The 20,517-nt window shown below is 37.9% G+C and overlaps 1 protein-coding gene across 7 annotated transcripts in view; it reads right to left on the bottom strand.

The window, feature by feature from the left end:
- ANKRD28 (ankyrin repeat domain 28) overlaps positions 1–20,517 on the bottom strand; it is a 161,233-nt gene that overhangs the window by 40,490 nt on the left and 100,226 nt on the right. For 4 of the 7 annotated variants that reach the window (XR_014782135.1, XM_084796848.1, XM_084796847.1 and 1 more), the window contains 6 exons: positions 19,441–19,511; positions 12,747–12,947; positions 10,163–10,250; positions 8,404–8,546; positions 6,426–6,638; positions 25–103 (listed from right to left, as the gene is read on the bottom strand). Coding sequence is in view for 6 of the 7 variants with exons in the window: in XM_084796848.1 (XP_084652974.1) it covers positions 25–103; positions 6,426–6,638; positions 8,404–8,546; positions 10,163–10,250; positions 12,747–12,947; positions 19,441–19,511 (795 nt within the window). In the remaining variant the exon portion in view is untranslated. The remainder of the gene's footprint in view (positions 1–24; positions 104–6,425; positions 6,639–8,403; positions 8,547–10,162; positions 10,251–12,746; positions 12,948–19,440; positions 19,512–20,517) is intronic. The other 3 variants (XM_084796849.1, XM_084796851.1, XM_084796850.1) reach the window with 1 other exon arrangement.

The following is a 20,517-nucleotide window of genomic DNA, read 5'->3' as shown; positions in this document are numbered from 1 at the left end:
GAAACAAACAGAAATACTTTTTACCACTCTGGATAATGGTCTGTGATCTGGAGAATCTACCGTGGAGGGCAGTCATGTGTAATGGGGTTTTCCCATCTTTACTCTGAAATAATAGAACAAAAAAAAAATTTGTTCAATTACTATGCCATACCCAGAATATACTCGGTTATACTTTAGGTATCTTCTTAAATAAAATTTATAAATATTGCCCAAGAGGCAAGTCTTATGAAGGTAATCCAACTATTCAAAGTATGAACTGGATTTTTATTTTTTAGCATGTATATCAAATAAAAAACATACAAAAATCCTCATACATATTATTTATACAAATCCTGTGTGTTATTGTAAAGTATAACCTTAATACTTTACAAGTAGGAAAATTTAAACATAGGATATCAAATGAGTCAGCCAAAGGCACCATAATCCCAGGTGGTCCAGTCAAGACGTGCTTCTCAAGTTTAACATTCAAACTTTCACCTGCACCAATGCTTGCACTTTAGGAAACTTGGAAACCTCCCACTTTAAGTCACTATAAGCCATTTTATTGTTTACAATAACTATTTGTAATTAATATTGTAAGCTATTTTCTCTAATTGTTTAAGATAATCAGACTGGCTGTGCATTTCTGTAGTTCAGAAGAAATTCCAAATGCAAAAAGTAATGCCTGCTTTCTTCCTAGTTAAATGATGTCTTTATTTCAAAAATCTTCTGGTGAGTTAAACTACACAAAGGGGGGAAACCTGCTTAGTGTTTCTAACCCTTTGGCACTATGCAGCCTTTTGTACATATACTATGACAAATGTTCCATGTTTGTACTAATCCTGTAAAACTTTTCATGTCATATAAACAGGAACAGTTATCAAGGTATTTGATTGTATAATTTTGCTAGCTTGTGTTGTGACAGGGTCATACACTATGTCACCTCAAATTCACTACATATCCCAGAATGGCTTTGAACTTGTGAACTTCCCATCTCAGCCTCCCAGGTGCTGGAATTATAGGGCTGCATTACAGTCCCAGGTTGTTTCTTTAGTTTTATGATTTTTGAGCCTTTTTTTCCTCAACTGAAAATGAGGATATTATCTATACCTTATAGGTCTGTTGCACAGTCTAAATATAACCACCTTTGTAAGCTACTTAAATAACATACTTATACTGTTATTTTATTTGGTATTTTATTCCTTTAGAGGAAAAGCAGAGATATTTAACAAAAGCATTCTAATTTCATGTTTCCAAAAACGTTCACTATGAGACAAATTTCAACTCAGGGTTATTTTATTCCCAGTCATTTTTATAGACAAAAAGCAAAGCAAATAAAAATGGGATTCATAATATAGTGAAATCTGATAGATATGACTTCAGCTAATATTTTTAGATCTTGTAATGTTTATATCTTAGGTATAATTTTGAAATAGTTCATATATGTCAGTCATTTAATCTTCACAACCCTGAGATACATACTATTATCTTCAGGCCAGTGAGATGGCCTAATGGAAAAAAGAACTCACTGCTAAGCCTGATGACTTGAATTTGATCTCTGGACACACATGGTAAGAGAGAATCTAATCCTGTCAAGTTGTCCTCAAACCTCAACACACAAACACAATACATACTCTAAGTGTATACATATAATAAAACTTATACAAAATATACTATTATATCTGTTTTATAAGTAGGAGACACAGAATCTGAGATTTGAAAATTCCACTTTGTCTTCTAGGTAGTAAGAGATGGCCCTCTATAAGCCTTTAGAGAACATTGGGGCACGTTTGCTTTCTACATGCTGATCGCAGGAGGCACATAAACAAAGGAAGGTATATATACATGCAGAAGGTAAATATACAGAGGAGGAAGAAGATTGAGTTACCAGCTGAGAACACATGCCTTTACACTAATAGGATAGCACATTTATTCCTCTTTGGAGAAAACACTTGGAGAGTGTCTTTAGCCATGTAGAATCATGTTAGAGTCAAGGGAGATTGTGTCTGTTTATGTACTGTCTACTTTTTGCAGGCATGTGACTGTGTCACGGTGCAAGTGTGGAAGCCAGAGGACAAGCTGCCAGAGTTGTTTCTCTTCTACTATGTGGGTTCCAGGAATCAAACTTAGGTGGTGAGCTTGGTGGTAAGTGTCCTGACATGCTGGCCATCTTGTCAGCAAATAAATAGATCACCAACACTCTGGAAATTGTTATCAAAACCTAGTAATAAAACAAAAGCCACATATTTTATATTAGCTTTATGCTTAAGCTTTAGTGCGATATTTTGTTTAGTTAAAAATTTACTCTTTTCTTTTACTCATTTTTTGGTCTTATGACAGGGTCCCCATACATAGTGCTGGTTGCCCTGGAACTTACTATGTAGACTAGGCTGGCCTCAAACTCTCACAAGATCCAACTGTATTTGCTTTCTGAGTGCTGGGACTAAAGGCATATGCCACCACTGCCTGGCTGAAAATTTTGCTCTTGAAAACAGAGCAGCTGGTCTTGTTCACAATCAAGAAGCTGAAGCAGGAAGAGTCTGAGGCCGGCTGGGCCATGCAGCAAGAAACTGTCTCAAAACAAAGACAGGCCTCGTGTCTACACTGAACTACTACAAATAATCCCAGCACTTCTGAAGTAGAGGCAAGGCCAACCTCAGCATTTAGCAAGTTAAAGGGCGGACTGGGCCACAAGAGAGCCTGTCCCTAAAACAGGGAGGGAAATTGTCTTAATTAGGGTTACTACTGCTGTGATGAAACACCGTGATGGGAAGAAAGGGTTTACTTGGCTTTTAGTTCCGTATCACTGTTCACCACTGATGGAAGTCAGGACAGGAAATCAAACAGGGCAGGAACCCAGAGGCAGGAGCTAATGCAGAAGCCAGAGAGGAGTGCTGCTGACTGGCTTGCTTTCTATGGCTTACTCAGGCTGCTTTCTCACAACCCAGGACCAACAGCCCAGGGATGGCACTATACACAATGGCATCAGCTCTCCCTCATCAATTCTAATAAAGAAAATAAATGCCTTACGGCTGGATCTTATGGAGGCATTTTCAGATAACTCTAGCTTGTGTCAAGGTGTCAAGTATAAGACTAGCTAGCACAGAAAGAGAGAAGGGAAAGACACAACACGGTAGAGGAAGTTAACACAGTAGGCAGAAGCAGCTCTATATGTATGCAACGAATCAATGTAATAAGGCTCATGTTAAGAGAAGTTATAGAAATAGACCATAATTATGTTTTAAAGCACATTAACTTTTACTGCTCTTGAAAAAAAATCCAACAAACAACAAACCAAATGTTTAGAAAGCAAATGACTATAAATTTAAATTCACATTTCAATTTCTATATTTACAACATGAAGCCACAAACAACAAAACGACAAGAATAGCAGGAAGAACAGAAGTAGCACAGAGTGAAAGGCCAGTAAAATGGTTTTCCTAACAGGTCGAACGTTAAGGACTTGGCTCCTTAGTCAATAAACACTGACTTGAGGAAATACAAGGCACAGAGCATTCTTGCTGGCTGAAAACCTAGAGCTATCAATAAGCCTTGTACAATTTTAGCTAGGTGGCATTTCAGAAGTCAGCAACACAGGAAACATGCTTCAATGGAATTTAACCCCAATATAATTCAGACAAATGAATTTAAAGGGCTATTACAAACTGTTAGGCAAGATTAAGGCAAGTTTTATGATATCTATTGTAAGTTATTGCCTTCAATTATGCTAACTACATCATACCCTTCACCAAATAACAAAAATCATCATGTGATATATAAAATCCAGTACTTAATTATATAAATTATTAAGGACATATGTTCACTGTTTTGAGCTTTTTACAAGTTAAACTTCTTAGAGAACAGAATCCCAATTTAAATTTCAAAAGAAAAGATAAACAAAACCAATCACAGACATTAAACTATAAAGACATTGATATGAACCAAGTGACTCATTATCATTGAGCTGCACAAAACATTCATAGCTAAATGTTAGCATATAAATTGATTTCTCTAAAATCTTATCTTTATTCTTTAAATATAGTAGCAATAGCTGAAAAGTTTATAATAACTAATGGTATAAGTAAACCTTCATTATTTCCATGAAACACAGGTGATACAGGTTAATTAATTTTAGCTATTTTACCATAAACATGCATCACACAAACTTAAAAACAAACAAACAAACAAACCCTAGATTTAATCTTTGCTTATGAGGTCCATTAAGATAAACTGATTTTTAAAATTTAAAAAAAAAAATTTTTTTTTTAAAGATCTTTAGGGGAAAAGAGTAATTCTCTTTACCACATAAATTTTGTTATTTTTCTAGGCTGGGTAAGAATTCAAGTTAATATGACCACCTACCTGGGTGTGGTGGTACATGTCTTTAAATTAAGCAGTCCCAAGACAGAGGCAGGAGGGTCTAAAGAGTTCTAGTCCAGCCTGGTCTACACAGCCAGTGAGACCTAATCTCAAGCAAAACAATAAAAACCTGAAACCTGTCATCAACACATTTTAAACTAAATTATTAAAAAATGTTATTATGTCGCTTAAGGATTGAAAACCTACTTAGACATACATATGCGCGCGCGCGCACACACACACACACACACACACACACACACACACACTTTGTCTGTAATTGAGACATGGTATTGCTATGTATCTCAGCATGGCCTCAAATCACCATCCTTCTGCCTTAGCTCCCAAGTGTGCCATTGTGCTTATCTTTAAATGTATATTTCTATATGTGTTTGTGTGTATAGATGAGTGTGAATGTGCATACACATGGAGGCCAGAGAACACCGGGTGCTGTTCCTCAGAGCCACCCACTTTGCCTTTTAGACAGGGTATATCATTGGCTTAGAGTCCTTAGGCCTGCTGGGCAAGCCACTCTGCTGTGTATTTCCAAAGCCCGTAAAGGTAAGTTCTTTCAAAAGCTATTTTTGGAGCTGGAGAGATGGCTCAGCAGTTAAGAGCCCCTGAAGGCCAGGGTGACTCTCAGCATCCATTCCGTGTCCAGGGACTCTAACTCCTGCTTCTGGCCTCCGTGGGCACCAGGAATATATGCAAGCAAAATATCCATACACATACGATTCAAGAGAACTTTAAAAAGACAGTTTAGCCCAAAGCATGTAAGATGCTCTTTTCTGGTCTTCTTCCGTGAGTATGAGATAAAGAAATCTGTCCCTCAGTTGAGCGAGAAAAGAAAGAACTCCGGCTGCCTTGTGCTGCTTTCCTGCTGGAGGAGGTGGGTGTTTTCACTAAGCCAGGCAAGGCAGTGCTCATCTATATCCACACACAAAATGGGCTGCAAGCCTCTGTAAACAGTGTTTGTATGTAAGCTCACATATTTTTACTAATCCTATATGCTTCAAATTTGGTTAACTGTGGTTTTCTTCCATAACACAAGATGGGGTTTATCAAGTGCTTAAAGGAGAATCTGATGAATGAATGCAGGAGCAAACAGGGAAAATACCTTTCAACAACCTAAAATAATTATGTATTACTAAATAATAGTGCTTGAAATCTTGGTTACCTGTATTTCTCACAGAATGACACCATGAGGATAAGTCTGTTTTGCCTCCTGAATTCTGACGTATTTCTAAAATGCTTACTCCTGAACACCATTATGAACAAAAAGCCAAGTGACTGCAGACACTGACAATTGTTCTATCCTAATACCATGAAAAAATCTTGTAACAGAAATTTCAGAGGAACAATTTTTAAAAGTATTATAGCACAACACCCTATATATGCATCACCTAGATTCTAGCACTAACATTTTACTTCGTATTTTTCATCACATCATCAGTACAATTATTTGATGCTTCAGATGCAGTCATAGGTGTCATTACCATATGACGATCAGGAGTATCAGATTCAACACCTAGCGTTTCCCTTCTAAAGTGAGTACACTAATCTCAAAAGCACTGTGGTGGGTTTCTACAAGTGCTATCTCTAGTACGCAAAGCCCTGCCAAAGTACAAAGCAGTACCATTACCCTATATGGTCTCCTCATGTGCCTGCCCAGGTGACCCTTCATTCCTTCCCATGGGCAGCAATTCATCTGTTATTTCCCCCAACAATAAATTCTGGAACTCCGAGTAAGCAGAATTCCATCTGTTCTAGAATCTTACATAGAGGGAACATTTATGAGATTCTTCTCTGACTCAGCATAGTAGTTTAGAGATTTAATCATGTTCTTTTTGGGGGGTGGTGTGGGGTTGGCAGTAGAGACTGGGTCTTATTGTGTAGCTCTGCTGGCCTCAAACTGAGAGATCCACCTGCCACTGCATGCTGGGATTAAAGGTGTGCACCACCCCTGGACTTATCTATGCTCTTAAGTTTACCAGAAGGTCCTTTTTAATGCTAGATGGTATGTTATGAATATTGTTTTAGACAGTTAGCTAAGTACTTAAAGCATGGTTTCTACTTTTGTTTCATACCTTCATATTGACATCGGCCCCATTGCCAACCAGAAGTTCTAAACACAGTGCTCCGTGTGTTGATGCAGCAGCGAAGTGCAAAGGAGTGAACCCTTTCTCATTCTTCTGATTTACGTTAGCACCACAGTCTATGAGCTCATTCACGACAACGTCTTGTCCATTGTAACAGGCCACATGAAGAGGTGTGTTTCCATAGGCGTTTGGTTCATTCATCTAGAGGAAAGAATGGGAATGTGAAGTAATTCTATTTCTACTATAAGCTATTTTAAATTATTACTTACAGAAAAAGGGATCAATACAAAGATGAGGTTTATAATGCTAAGGTTGTTCTACAATAATAAACCTAACAATAAACAATTTGGGTTAGATGGGCTACATACATTTAGAGAGTGTGCTTCACACATGTACAGTGTTAAGTTCTGTATTTTCAAGTCTTTGAGCTAAGGGAGAATTTACTGTAAATGGTGAGCAGAAACAAGGATACCTCATTCATCTATTTCGGAGATCTTTTAAGGCCATTATACTAACTAGTTGAAACAGCTACAGGAACAAAATGAAACTTTCAGCCGTCTTGTACTTTCCAGGGTCCCACTCAGCAATATGGTTGGGTGTTTCACAACTTCTTCTAATTCCCACACTTTCAATGTCTTCCTTGTTTTCAGTAAAGTGTTTCTCACATTCCTCAAACAATCTATGCGGCTCTATAGTCTTGTCGTGTCTTGTCTAGCTAGAATCACATACTTTTGACAACTTTTGCAATTAGTGTCTCCCTTTCCTTGCACTCTCCTTTCTTCTTATCCACTGCTTTGAAGAACCAGGATGTTTACCCACATGTCCCTATGGTGAGAGCAAGTAACATGAGGGCAGGAATGGTGCCTACATACACCTACAACCCAAGCACTTGAAAGTCAGGCCGGAGGATTCCCAATTTGAGGTCAACTTGGGCTACACAATGGAACTGTTGCCAAGACCAAAAGTAAATATAATAAAAGTGGGAGCAACAACATGTTTTAAAGTATGCCATAGAAAAGCTACATGCATTCTTACTCCAGGATCAGACATACACCCAGAGAGCAGCATCCCTCCTAGCCAGAGAGAATGGAAGCACTGGGATTTATAGTACTTATATGGCTATGTGACCAGTAGTAAGTCATTTGTTGTCTTCCTCTTTTGCTTTTGCCAGTATCCCACAATGCTACAGTCATTTAAAATAAATTTAGACTTACTGACTCAGAAAACTGACAGTAACACAGGTAATAACACAGCTACCTAGTAAACATGTGTCTGATCTGCTGGTTCCCAGAGAACTGGAAGAAATAGAGCTACAGGAACTGAAATGTGATGGAAAAGAAAAACTTTGGGCAAATCACTCATCATTGAAATGGTTTTTAACTCTTTACATATAGTGACTAATTACTTATTATATTGGCTATTTTTATGTCAACTTGACACAGTCTAGAGTCATCTGAGAAGAAGAACCTCAATACGGAAATTACAACCGTAAGATTGGGCTGTAGACAAAGCTATAGTGCAGTTTCTTAATTAATGATTGATGTGAAGGCCCAGCCCATTGTGGGTGGTGCTATCCTTGGGCTGGTGGGTTCTGGGTGCTATTGCCAGCAAGCTGAGCAAGCGATAAGGAGCAAGCCAGTAAGCAGCACTCCTCAATGGCCTCTGAATCAGCAGCTCCTGTCTCCAGGTTCCTGTTTTGACTTCTGTCATTGATGAAGAGTGATATGGAAGCATAAGTCAAATAAGCCCTTTTACCCCAGGTTGCTTTTGGCCATGGTGTCTCACTCCAGCACAGTATTCCTAAGACACCATACACTGATCATATCAGCATACTAGCTAGTGAGAGAGTCAGAGAGACTTGGTGAAAGGACAAAGATATTACTGTTATCTTTTAAACCTAAGTTCTAAGAATACAATAACAAAACCACAGAACAATTAACTTAGACTGCTCACTCTATATACCCACATCAACTCCAAGATCTAGAAGGTACTTGACTACACTGATCATCCCACTAGAGGCTGCTGCATGAAGAGGTGTGTAAGACTTCTTGTCCTTGCACGTCACTTCAGCTCCATGAGATACAAGTAATTTCACTACTTCGATGTGACCTGAAAACATTTTCAAACAGACAAACAAAAACAAGAAAAAAAATCCATCAGCATATAATAATTATTAAATATATCCTGAACACTTTTTAAGAAATGTAAAATAGCACATCAATTTTTATAATGCATGATTCATGCTGTGATTCAAGAGGACTGAAAAGAAATCCAAGAATTCAGAATATTTGCTGGTGGAGAGAATAACTAAAAACAAAACAACTTACTATGCTATCTAGAGTTAACCTTGACGTTCCTCTACACCATGGTCATTTAGCGTCTCTCACTTTTTCTTTGACCTTGTAATGTCTTCTGTCCTGTCATGACATGGCATAGCAGGAAGGAAGGCACTGACCAATTGACAGAACCATCACTTGGACTTCCAAAGCTTCAAAATTTGAAAGAAATCAAATTCTGTTCAGGATAAATTACTTAACCTTGCATATTCTGTTATGGCAACACAAAGTAGATCAAGAATGTACTGCTTATCTCCAAAGCAAAGCAATACCTTTTTATTCATGATCAAGTCTATCAAAGACAAGCCAGACATACTAGGCCAGACTAAGGTCCACACACTTAACTACTTTAGAAGATGAACTTCAAGCAAGGCCTACTGTACTCCACTGACTGTGTGTACCTTTTTAAATGCAAAATGTGCTATTTCATATCACATACACTGTTCAAAAACTGTCCAAATGAAGAGCTTACAACAGATTATTATTATTAAGTCTTCAAGACTTAAGGATATAAAACTCCGTATAGAATAATAGACTTTAGGATGAAACAGAACTCTTTCTGGCTATTTTACCTTTAATTAACACTAGAAAAAATTTCTTTATATAAGAGGCACATATTTTTGGCACTAAACACCACATCTTTAGCTTTTGGCCAACAAAATAGATTATGTGACCAAAATGGTACTCTTAGGGGTGGGAGCGCACACTTACAATCCCAGGGCTGGGAGAAACAGGCAGATCTCTGGGTCTTTCTGGCTAGCCAGTCTAATATAAACCTAGGCCCCAGTAAGAGGCCCTGACTCAGAAAATAAGGCGGATAATTCCTGAGGACTGGTCCCTGAAGCTGATGTGACACACATGTAAATACATGTGCATGTGTGAATATATGAACACACACACACACACACACACACACACACACACACACACACACACACACACACACACTCACTCCCCCCCCTCTCGGTTTTTTTAGTAATGGAGATTGAACCCAAGGCCTTGTGCATGCATGGCAAACAGAGTATCACTTTAGCTACACCTGCAGTTTAAAAAGATGCTTCTCAATGCATCTTCACAACTTCGACTTTGATAGTCCAATAAAAAGAAGGATGGATATGAAAACGAGCTTTTACTAAGTACCCATCTTAAGTTAAACATCCCAGGGCACTGTCTGAGATGTCTCTTGTAAGTTAAAAAGAGAATTATTTCGGTTTTTATAAGCTAGATCTAGTGTACGGTTAAAGCAAACCCTCTTCTACTTGTTTTGCTTGGGCAACAATCTCAGATACTGTATAACATATCATTATATTAAAAATGCATAAATGCGAAAAACCAAAATGCATGTTATCCCTAAATATATTGTCAAAAGTAAATTTAAAAAGTACATACCCATATATGCTGCCCAATGGATTGCACGTCTATCTTTCTTGTCAAAAGCATTAATATTGGCACCTCTGGACAAGAGTAGTTTGACCATCTGGAATAAACGTAAACAGTCTCATTGAGATTTAGAAGTAGAATTGTTCATGACTGTGTCGTGTGATTATTTAACCTGACTTCTCTGGCACTGAACTGCTGCAGCTGAGGACATCTGATATAGTATGATAATGTGGGAGGGTTCACTGTGTTGCTGAAGTTGGGCTGCTACCTCTTTTAAGCTGGCACTTTGTCACTTAGTATTTTAAGAACACCTAAGTAAGCGCAAACCTTGACAGTCTAAAGTTTAAATATTTAAATAGGGGTTGTATTGCTATTTAAGCCTAAAGTGTTATAGGATATAACTGTCTTGTACCAATAATGTTTGAAATTAAATTTACTCCCTCATGGTAGACCACTATGTTTAAATCAAACTATTACAAAGTCTACTTATCTAATAATGAACCAATAATAATATCATATTTATATTTTTTCCATCTATGCTACAGCTGATGCAAGGATTCAGAGCATTGTAATGAAAACAAAGAAATAATGAGGCTCTAGGCTTCCAGCTACAAAATCTTGAGACTAGCATGCTGAAGGACTAGGATCTGCGTATATGGGAGTACAACTGTGGTTTCAGCTGCTTAGAAGAGGCTGAGATAGGAGAACAGCTTGGAGTTCAGGAAACTGGAACATAGCAATATTTCTTCTTAAATTAGGAAAGGAAGTGAGGGGGAAGGCTGGCAGAGAGAATGGAAATCAGCATGGGAATGGGGGGGGGCATCTCTGAGATGGAGAGGGGAGGCCTCTGGGAATCTCTGGGGGTGACCCTAGCTGAGACTTCTACTAGTGATGGAATTGGAGCCTGAAGAGGCTACACCCTGTAGCCAGGTGGGACTTAAAGTGGAGGAAAGGGGAGACCAACTCACCCACAAAATCTTCAACCTAAAATGTGTCCTGCCTAAAAGTGGTGCAGGGATAAAAGACAGAGCAGAAATCTAGGAAATGGCCAACCAATGACTGGACCAACTTGAGACCCACCCCACGGGAGAGAGCCAACCCCTGACACTACTATGTTTGCACATAAAAGCCTAGCATAACTGTCATCTGAGAGGCTTCAACTGATGGATATAGACGCAGAGACCCACAAGCAAACAATAGGCCAAGCTCAGGGAGGCTTGTGGAAGAGTGGTGGTAAGGACAGAGGAAGCTGGAGGGATCAAGGCCATCAGAAGACCTAGAGAGTAAACTGACCTGGGCTTATGGAGACTCACAGAGACTGAACCACCAACCAAAGAGCATGCATGGGCTGGACCTACACCCCCTATACATATTTAGCAGATGAGCAGCTTATTCTTTATGTGCGTCCCCTAACAACTAGAGCAAGGGATGTCTCTAACTGTCTGCTTCTAGATCTCTTTAACATAACTGGGCTGCTTTGTCTTGCCTCAGTGGGAGAGGGTGCACCTAGTCTGCTGTGACTTGATGTACCAGGGTGGGCTGGTACCTATGTCTGTGTGGGAGAGGCGTTCCTTCTCTGGTAAGGGATAGGGGAATGAGAGAAGGGGCATGAGGGTGGGACTAGGAGAGGAGGGAGGGAGGATGTAAAGTGAATCAAATATTTTTTTTTTTATTTAAAAAGGAAAGTGAGGAATAGGAACAAAATACAAAAGTGATATTAAAAAAAAAAGTAGGTAGGCAGAAGGGAAAAAGACTGGATGGAGGTTCTTCTAACTCTGGTTCAACTAGGCTTGCCAATGCTTGATTAAAGATAACTAAACATTTTGTGTGGAGTGTATACCTACCTGTTCGTGTGTGTGCAGGTCTGTGAGTGTGCATGTCAAGACCAGAGCTCGATATTGAGTGTTTCCCTCCATCATGTTCCACCTTAGTTTTTGAGACAGGGTTTCTCACTTGGAGTTCACCAATTTGGTTAGGCAGGCTAACGAACAAGTTGCAGAGGCTGTTTCTGCCTCCCTAGGCTGGGGTTACAGGTGTGCACCAGCATACCTAGTTTTTTATGAGGGTGCTGGGGATCTGAACTAAGGTCCTTGTGCTTACACAGAAAGCACTTTATGAACTGAGTCGTCTTCCCAGCCCTGTGATGACTAATTGTCTTAATCTGTTTCCTTTTGGTAATTCTGTCATTAAGGAACTACCTTACTAATAAACTAGAAGAAACCATAGTTTCTAAACATTGTCTTTCTTTGCTATTATCCTTCCTTCTAAAAGAACAATGAAATTGCTGTCTCCCTGCACTTTCTTGACAATGACAGACAGATCTCTTATGGTATCCTATAGCTGAGAATCCTGCATTCTAGGTCATGAAATTCTTGTGTACGTGTAGTAAGAATGAAATAAGTTTAATTTGGGAGCACTTATACTATTGAAAAAGAAAAAAGCTGGGAGGTTTGCTATGAGCAAAATCAGAAGATATGAAGATAGACATTTTTGTTTGCTTTTCCTATGAACTGAACAAGTTAAAAGAAAGCAAATTCATTAATAACTAGAGGCTGGAAGAAAAGGCAGTCAATTTCTAACTCAATGCACCTACCTCGCCATGCCCACTGAAAGCTGCATGATGTAATGCAGTTCTTCCTGCTCGGTCCGACACGTTCACATTACTTAGAAGAGGTACCAAGGATTCAGCACATTTTACAGCTTTGTTAGCAGCAGCTATGTGCAAAGGGGTCTGCCAATTTTTATCTCGAGCATTAACATCAGCAGAATGCTTCAGAAGTATCTGAACTGCTTCCTAAAATATCAACAAGAGGAGTGAGTAACTTTAGAGGCATATGTACACATATGGAGAAAATAAAAGTCTTGAAAGAGCCCATTATAAATAATGGGAATTTAAGAAAATATTTTGAGTGTAAAGATAGCACTTAGAGCCATAAAAAGATATGTCCTGATAAACCATTCTCTTTTCTTACTAAAAGCATAGCACTCTCTATGAAAACATACAAAGGATAAAAAATTAAAAGAATGCATGTTTTCATTAAGCATTCATATCTCAAGTTTCTTATTAGCAAAATGCAATTAGCATATACATTGAAAGGCTTTAATAAGATTTATTATTTTGATATTAAATATATAAAACTGTAATATGATATTTCTCATCTCTCACAGAATTACATATTACATTTTACCAAGCAGGTGGAAAACACTAGGTTTGGTTCATTAAATTAGTATATTAAAAAATCTTTTATTGTAATGCTATTTAACATGAATATTAGTATTGAGACAATGTAAGAATTACTGTTTCAGAAATTCATCTCCTAGAAGCACACAGAAGACCTCACATTACCACTTTTATGAAGTAGATGTTTGTCAGGATTCCTAGGAATTTTAGTATGTCATTGGCATTAAGCAATATAGTCATAATTAAATAGCAAAATGTTCTCCTTACAGTGATAGTGATATTTGGTAAGTAAGTACAAGACCATATATACAAGTGAAAAACAACAGGAGTAGAACAGAATCTCCATACTATGACTTTTAAAAATAATTAAAACCCTATTGCAGAGAACTTGCAAATAAAAAACATCACACAAAGAAATCAGCCAGACCTAAAGTCTATAAATCACAATGAAATTCTACAGTTAGAAAAGTCATCTTGAAGTTGTGCAACTTTACACTGATTCTTACCTTCAACATCAATTACATTTTTATGCATTTATCTACCACCCCTCCAAATCCATGAGTTAAAACTAGAGAAAGAATGAGCTTTATAGCCACTCATAACTCATGTCCTATATCTGCTTTCCCTCCTGCTCATCATCTAGTAGTTACCCTTTCTTATTTTCATTTCTCCATGTACACATATAGATTTATTTGCTTACATACATTACATATGAATGCATAGAAATAAACATATAAAATATAGGCCAGAGTCCATGGAAACAATGCATGGAAAAACATGCAGTGTTTTCTTTCTGAAACTGTGTGACCTTTATTAGTATTGTATATTCTAAGTCCACCCATCTTCCGGCAAACTGTGATTTCAGCTTCCTTTAGAGCTGAATAATACTCCATTTGCACTGGAGTGTAACTATCCATCCATCTGCCGATGAGCTAGACTGGTTTCATTTCCTTGCTATAGTAATAAAGCAGCAATAAACATGGGGGTTCAAATTTTTCTGTGGATGGCAAGAAATAATAAAGACCAGGGAATAAATTAATGAAATAAATACTAAAATAACAGAATACAAAAGCAACCAAAGAACTGGTTCTTTGAAAAAGTTAGCAAGACTGACAAACCTTTAGCTAATCTAACAAAAATAAAAAGGGAGAAGACACAAATTAACAAAATTTAAGATTAAAAGGGTGTCATTACAATAAACCCTAGCAAAATATGAATCATTACTAGGGATTATTATGAAAATTATACTCATAAAAAAGCTGTATAACCCAGAAAAAATAGGTGATATAAACATATACCACCTTAAAAATAATTAAACTTAAGAGGATGTCAACAATGTAAAGACAGACAGACAGACAGACAGACAGACAGACACGGGGGACGGGGGACGGGGGGGGGGGGGGGAAAGGGCGCACACATGTACGCACCCAGGGCCAAATGGATTAATTCTATCAAATTTTCAGAAAGATCTCATACCAATTCTTCTATTACTTGTTCTACTAAACAGAAAATGATACCAAAACCAGGTAAAGGCACAAGAATGACAGCAATAAGGAAACCACTGACCAGTTTTTTAATGAACACATATGCAAAAATTCTCAGCAAAATGCTTGCAAATGAATTCAGGAATATGTTAAGATTATATATTATGACCAAGTGTGCTTCTGCCCATATGGCAACACTGGTTCACATACATAAATTAATAAATACAACACACCATATAAATAAACTTAAGGAAAGAAACCACATAATTATTTTGATTGATGATAAAAAGGCATTTGAGAAAATATGTCAAACCTTCATGATAAAGTTTAGGAGATATGGAATAGATGGAATATACCTCAAAATAATAAAGTATGCACAACAAACTTATACATTGTGTTAAATAGAGACAGAGCATTTCCTCTAAAATCAGAAGACATAAGAATGCCCATTCGCGCTTCTCTTATTTAATAAAGTACTCAAAATTCTTACCTATAGCAAAAGACACAAAGGGGATGGGTAAAAATAAGAAAGGAAAAAGTCCAACTAGAAGGCATGATCCTTGCTTAAGAGACCCTATAGAGTTGACTAGAAAACTCTGGGATCTAATAAACACAGCAAAGTTGCAGAAGACAAAAACCAACACATAAAATACTCCAGTGGCCTTCATATATTCCAACAATATACACTCAGAAAGAAATTACAAAAATATCCTGTTCAAAATCATTTTTAAAAATTAACCACTTAGGAATGTAGCTAATCAAAGAATAAAAAGAGCTCTAAACAATAAAACTTTTCCATACTCTTGGGCTGGCAGGGTTAATACTGTGTGAATGGCTGTAGTATCAAAAATGTACAGAATTACTGCAGTTATCTATCAAAAGTCTGATGTCATATCTCACAGATTCATGAACAAATCAAAATGTACTGTCATATTTAGTATATTTTTTTAAAAAGTAAAGAATTGTGTAGAATTACAAAAATAAAAATATAAATAGCCAAAGTAATCCTAAAGAATACCCGACCCAAACTACACTACAGTACTATAGTTAGTGACAGAGACAGCCTGGTACTGGCATGAAAACAGCAAGGTAAGTAGAAAGGAGAGTCCACAAATAAAACAAAGCTACACCCACTTAATTTTGACAACGGAGACAAAAAGTACATATTGGGGGGGGGGGGGGAGGGGAAGATAACAAATGGTGTTCTCAAAATTGGATATCTATCTGCAGAATAATAAAACCAGATTATATATTTTTTCACCTTGTAAAGAAACAAATTAAAAAATGGACCAAATTCCTTAATTTAAAACCTGAAACACTTGGGGGGTGGGGTGGGGAAGAGAGGTAGGATTCTTCAAGATACTAGGTTCCAAGAGAACTTTCTGCCTAGAACACCACCGACACAGATTATATGAAAGTTTAACTATCAGCAGAGGACACAATCCACAGAATAGGAGAAAATCTTTCCAGCTACATTTTACATAAGGGGCTAATAGCCACAATTTAAAAAGAACTGAAGAAATTAAATACCAAGGAGACAAAATTGCCAATCAATAAATGGGCAAATGAACTGAACAGTTTTCAAAAAGAGAAACTCAAAGGCTAGAGAGATGGCTGAGTGGTTAAGAGTATTTAACTGCTCTTCCAGAGGTCCTGAGTTCAATTCCCAGCAACCACATAGTGGCTTAAAACCATCTATAATGAGGTTTCATTGCTTCCTTTGGTGTGCATGAAGACAGCACCCATATAGATAAAATACATGAATGAATGCATTTTTTTTTAAAAAGTGAGAAACACAAATGGCCAGTAACTGATTTTTAAAAGTGTCCAATATCTCTAACCACGAGAGAAATACAAATTAAAACTACTTTAGCCCAATCAGAATGGCGATCATCAAGAAACCTAGTAACAGGGGCTGAAGACATGGGTCAGAGGAGGCCTGGGTTTGGTTCTGAGCACCCACACAGCACGTTACAATCATTTGTAACTCTAGTTTCAGGACACTAAGGGCTCTTATCTGGCCTCTGCAGAGAAAACACTCAGACACATAAAATCAAGTAAATAAACCAAAAGAAAGAAAAGAAATCTGACTCTGATGCTAGAAACATAACTAAAACCATCCTGTGTGAGTTTGAAAAATATAGTGTTTGCAAAAGGTGTTCAAAGACTGGCCAGTGTGAGACTGTGGCCCCTTTTGAATTTCCTGCACAGTGGTTGAGTTCATACAGGCCCGCCTGTCAGAGCTAGCAGCTAGCTGATGCTCTCACGAACCTCTGCAATTTCCAACAATGCCACCCTCCAGATGTGACACAGTAGAAGGACCTCCCAGCAGACGCCAATGGAGCTCACAGCTCACTGGCTCTCCTTGTCAGTCAATAAGCGTTGGGGAGGATGTGCAGAAAGAGGAATACATATCCACTACTGGTGGAGGTGAAAATTAACACTGCCATATGGAAATTAATTTGGAGATTCCTTTAAAAATTAAAAATAGAACTACTCTATGCCGCAGCTTTCATTCCTGGGCATATATATAAAGAACTCAATCCTATCACTTACAAGCCATTCTATTCAAGTCTTGCAAAACTGCCCCCTGGTGCTCTTAGCTAGGAGAAAGAGGGTCTTAACTGACCATCTTCTCAAGATTGCTATACGTAACAAATGCACTGGAAAACACTGAAGTGTGCAGAGCTGTAAAGTTACAAGGGTGACTAAATAAGACTTGTTTACAGCAGAAGTAAAGAACAATTAGAACTGTCTGAAATATAGGGAACAGCACTAGTATTTAGTAGGATTGGCAGAAAGACTGAAGAGATGCTCAGGAATCTACTAACTTGCTGAGGAAGCCAGACAGTAAATCAAAGACACGCAGAAGTCTACCACCCCACAATTCCATTCCAGTAAGGGAAAATCAACAGACCTATTCAAGAATGCTGTTTTAGTTAAGAGTTTCTACTGTTGTGATAAAATACCATGACCAAAAGCAGTTTAGTGAGGAAAGGGTTTATTTCATCAGACAGCTGATGAAAGGAAGTCAGGGCTAGAACTCAATACTGGAACCTGGAGGCAGGAACTGAAGTGGAGGCCATGGAGAAGCGCTACTTACTGGCCTGCCCTTCTTAACTTGCTCAGTGTGCTTTCTTATATAATCCAGGGCCACATGTCAAGGGATGTACTACCCACAGTGGGCTGGGCCTTCCCACATCAACATTAATCAAGACAACACCCCACAGACTTGCCTACAGGCCAAAATCTTAATAGTGTTATTTCTCAATAAAGATTCTCTCTTCTGGGGCTGGAGATAGCTGACAGTTTAGAGTGTTAGCTGCTCTTGCAAAGGATCTGGGATCAATTCACAGGACCTACAGCAGCTTAGAATCATGTATCTCCAGTCCCAGAAGATCGGGCATTCCCTTTTGGAATCCATGGGCCCACAACATGTATGTGGAACACAGCCATTATGCAGGCAAAACACCTATACACATTTTAAAAAATTAAAAATAAATAAGGGGGGGGGGGTGAAGAGTGTGCACATGCACAGACCGAACTGGGTATGGTGGTATATACCTATAATTCTGACACTTGAGAGGATGAGGCAAGAGAATCAGGAGTTAGGTGTCGGCTTGCATTACAGAGTAACAGTCTGTAACAACAACAACAACAACAACACCTCTTCTTAGATGACTAGCTTATGCCAAGTTGAACAAACCAACCAACCAATCAACCCAACTAAACCAGGACAACTGCCAGTTATCCTAATGCACCAACAATATAGGGCTATAAACAGGAAAGAATCTTTTTTCATGTGAGAAACCTCACATTCTTTAAGGCAATACTTTGCAAACCGATTAAATGGGCATCAGGGGGTGGAGAAATGGCACAGTGTTTGATAAAGTACAAGTGTGTGGACCCAGGTTTAGACCCCCAGAACCCTTGTTTAAAAAAAAAAGCCAGGTAGTTGTGGCAGCTGCCACCAATCCCAGCACTCTGGAGGCAGAAACAGCAAATACCCAGGTCAAGCCTGCCTAGCCTGAGTTGGTGAACTCTAGTTCTACAAGAGACGCTGCTTCAATGAATAACGTAGATGGTGATCCAGAAAAATCACCTGGTGTCAACTCTGGGCCTCCACACACATGTGCAAGAACATTCACATATACATGTGTGTCCAAACAAGTATAAACATGCATTTGGGGACACGGACACACACACACACACACACACACACACACACTCTCTCTCTCTCTCTCTCTCTCTCTCTCTCTCTCTCTCTCTCTTTCATAAAAATGCACTTAAAAGTAATATTATATACTCATGACATTATACTTTGGGATAGGTATTATGAACCAATAAAAGACCCAAAGAGAACTGTGTGCTAGGAAACTACTTTCTTGTGAAGGAGGGGCAGAAATGAGGGGTTCTACTTGCTTACTTCAGACTCTCTAAGAACCTGACACACAAAAGGAGAAATGCAACAATTAGTTTAGTTTATACAAACTCTGAAGTAAAATGACTAGTGTAGATATTCCGATAGTTTATTTCTTCTGTTAAAAATGCAGTTTTAAAGTGGACCCATGCAGGCCTACTTAGTGCTTCTTTATATACATTTACTAAGAGAAATGTCATACCTCACTACAAGATGCAACTGCTCTGTGTAAAGGTGTCAACCATTTGCTGTCTTTGGCATTAACTCTAGCTCCTGCAACAAGAAGAAAAAAAATAATTGAAATATTTTACATGAACTATTTAATAAACCTAAAGTTAGCTGTAATTCCAATGGGATAACAATTTAAAGATTATTTGTATAGTTTCTGCCAATAAGTTACCCTGAAGTAAAACAAAATTATTCTTTTAAGTTGATGTAATTATCCAAAAAGGAATCAGTTCTTTTTGTTAAAAAGAAAATAAATAGCATTTTATATTTAGGCTAGAAAAGCCACCTTTATACAGAGCATATTCAAGATAAAGTCAAATCCCACTTTAAAGTATGTGTTAATTCCAAATACTTAAGAGAAATACAGTATTACTCCAAGATGAATTATATATTAACTTAAAATCTCCAATGCATTTCTTTACTAGTGAATGTATAATGCTATAAAGTAACAAAAATAGTAGCACAGGTCTAACTAAAAACACACTGATACTATAATGTCATTGTAAAAAATGAACTCGATGTTTACAGATGTAGGAAAAAAAAAGAAACAAACCGATTTCCAAGTCTTTCTTGGTTATACCCAAAGTTTAAAGAAGGATCTTTTAAAAATCAAGTATGTGTAATTAAAAAAAAAAAGTCAAAAGTACCAATAAAATACAAACACATCCAGTAAGATTTAAAAAAAAAAAAAAAAAAGCCGGGCAGTGGTGATGCATGCCTGTAATCCCAGAACTTGGGAGGCAGAGGCAGGAGGATCTCTGTGAGTTCAAGGCCAGCCTGGTCTACAAAGTGAGTCCAGGACAGCCAAGGCCACACAGAGAAACCCTGTCTCAAAAAACAAACAACAACAACAACAAAAAACTAAATAGAAGAAGCTCATAGTAGTAGTAGCATGCTGTGAGCAGAAAGGAAACAGCGCTGGCTATCTGACTGGCCATCAGGCCCTATCCTGTACATCATGCCCGGATTCTGAATTTCCTAGATGACAAAAACAACAAAAAGTATGCTGAATAATCCTTAATAAATTTCTGCAGTTTTATATTTCAAGTGC

The sequence above is a fragment of the Acomys minous genome (assembly GCF_964271855.1).
Source record: "Acomys minous genome assembly, chromosome: 9".
In the NCBI taxonomy this organism is placed as follows: Eukaryota; Metazoa; Chordata; class Mammalia; order Rodentia; family Muridae; genus Acomys; species Acomys minous.
The sequence above is the reverse complement of the archived record's forward strand: the minus strand, read 5'-3'. Positions and strand labels throughout refer to the sequence as shown.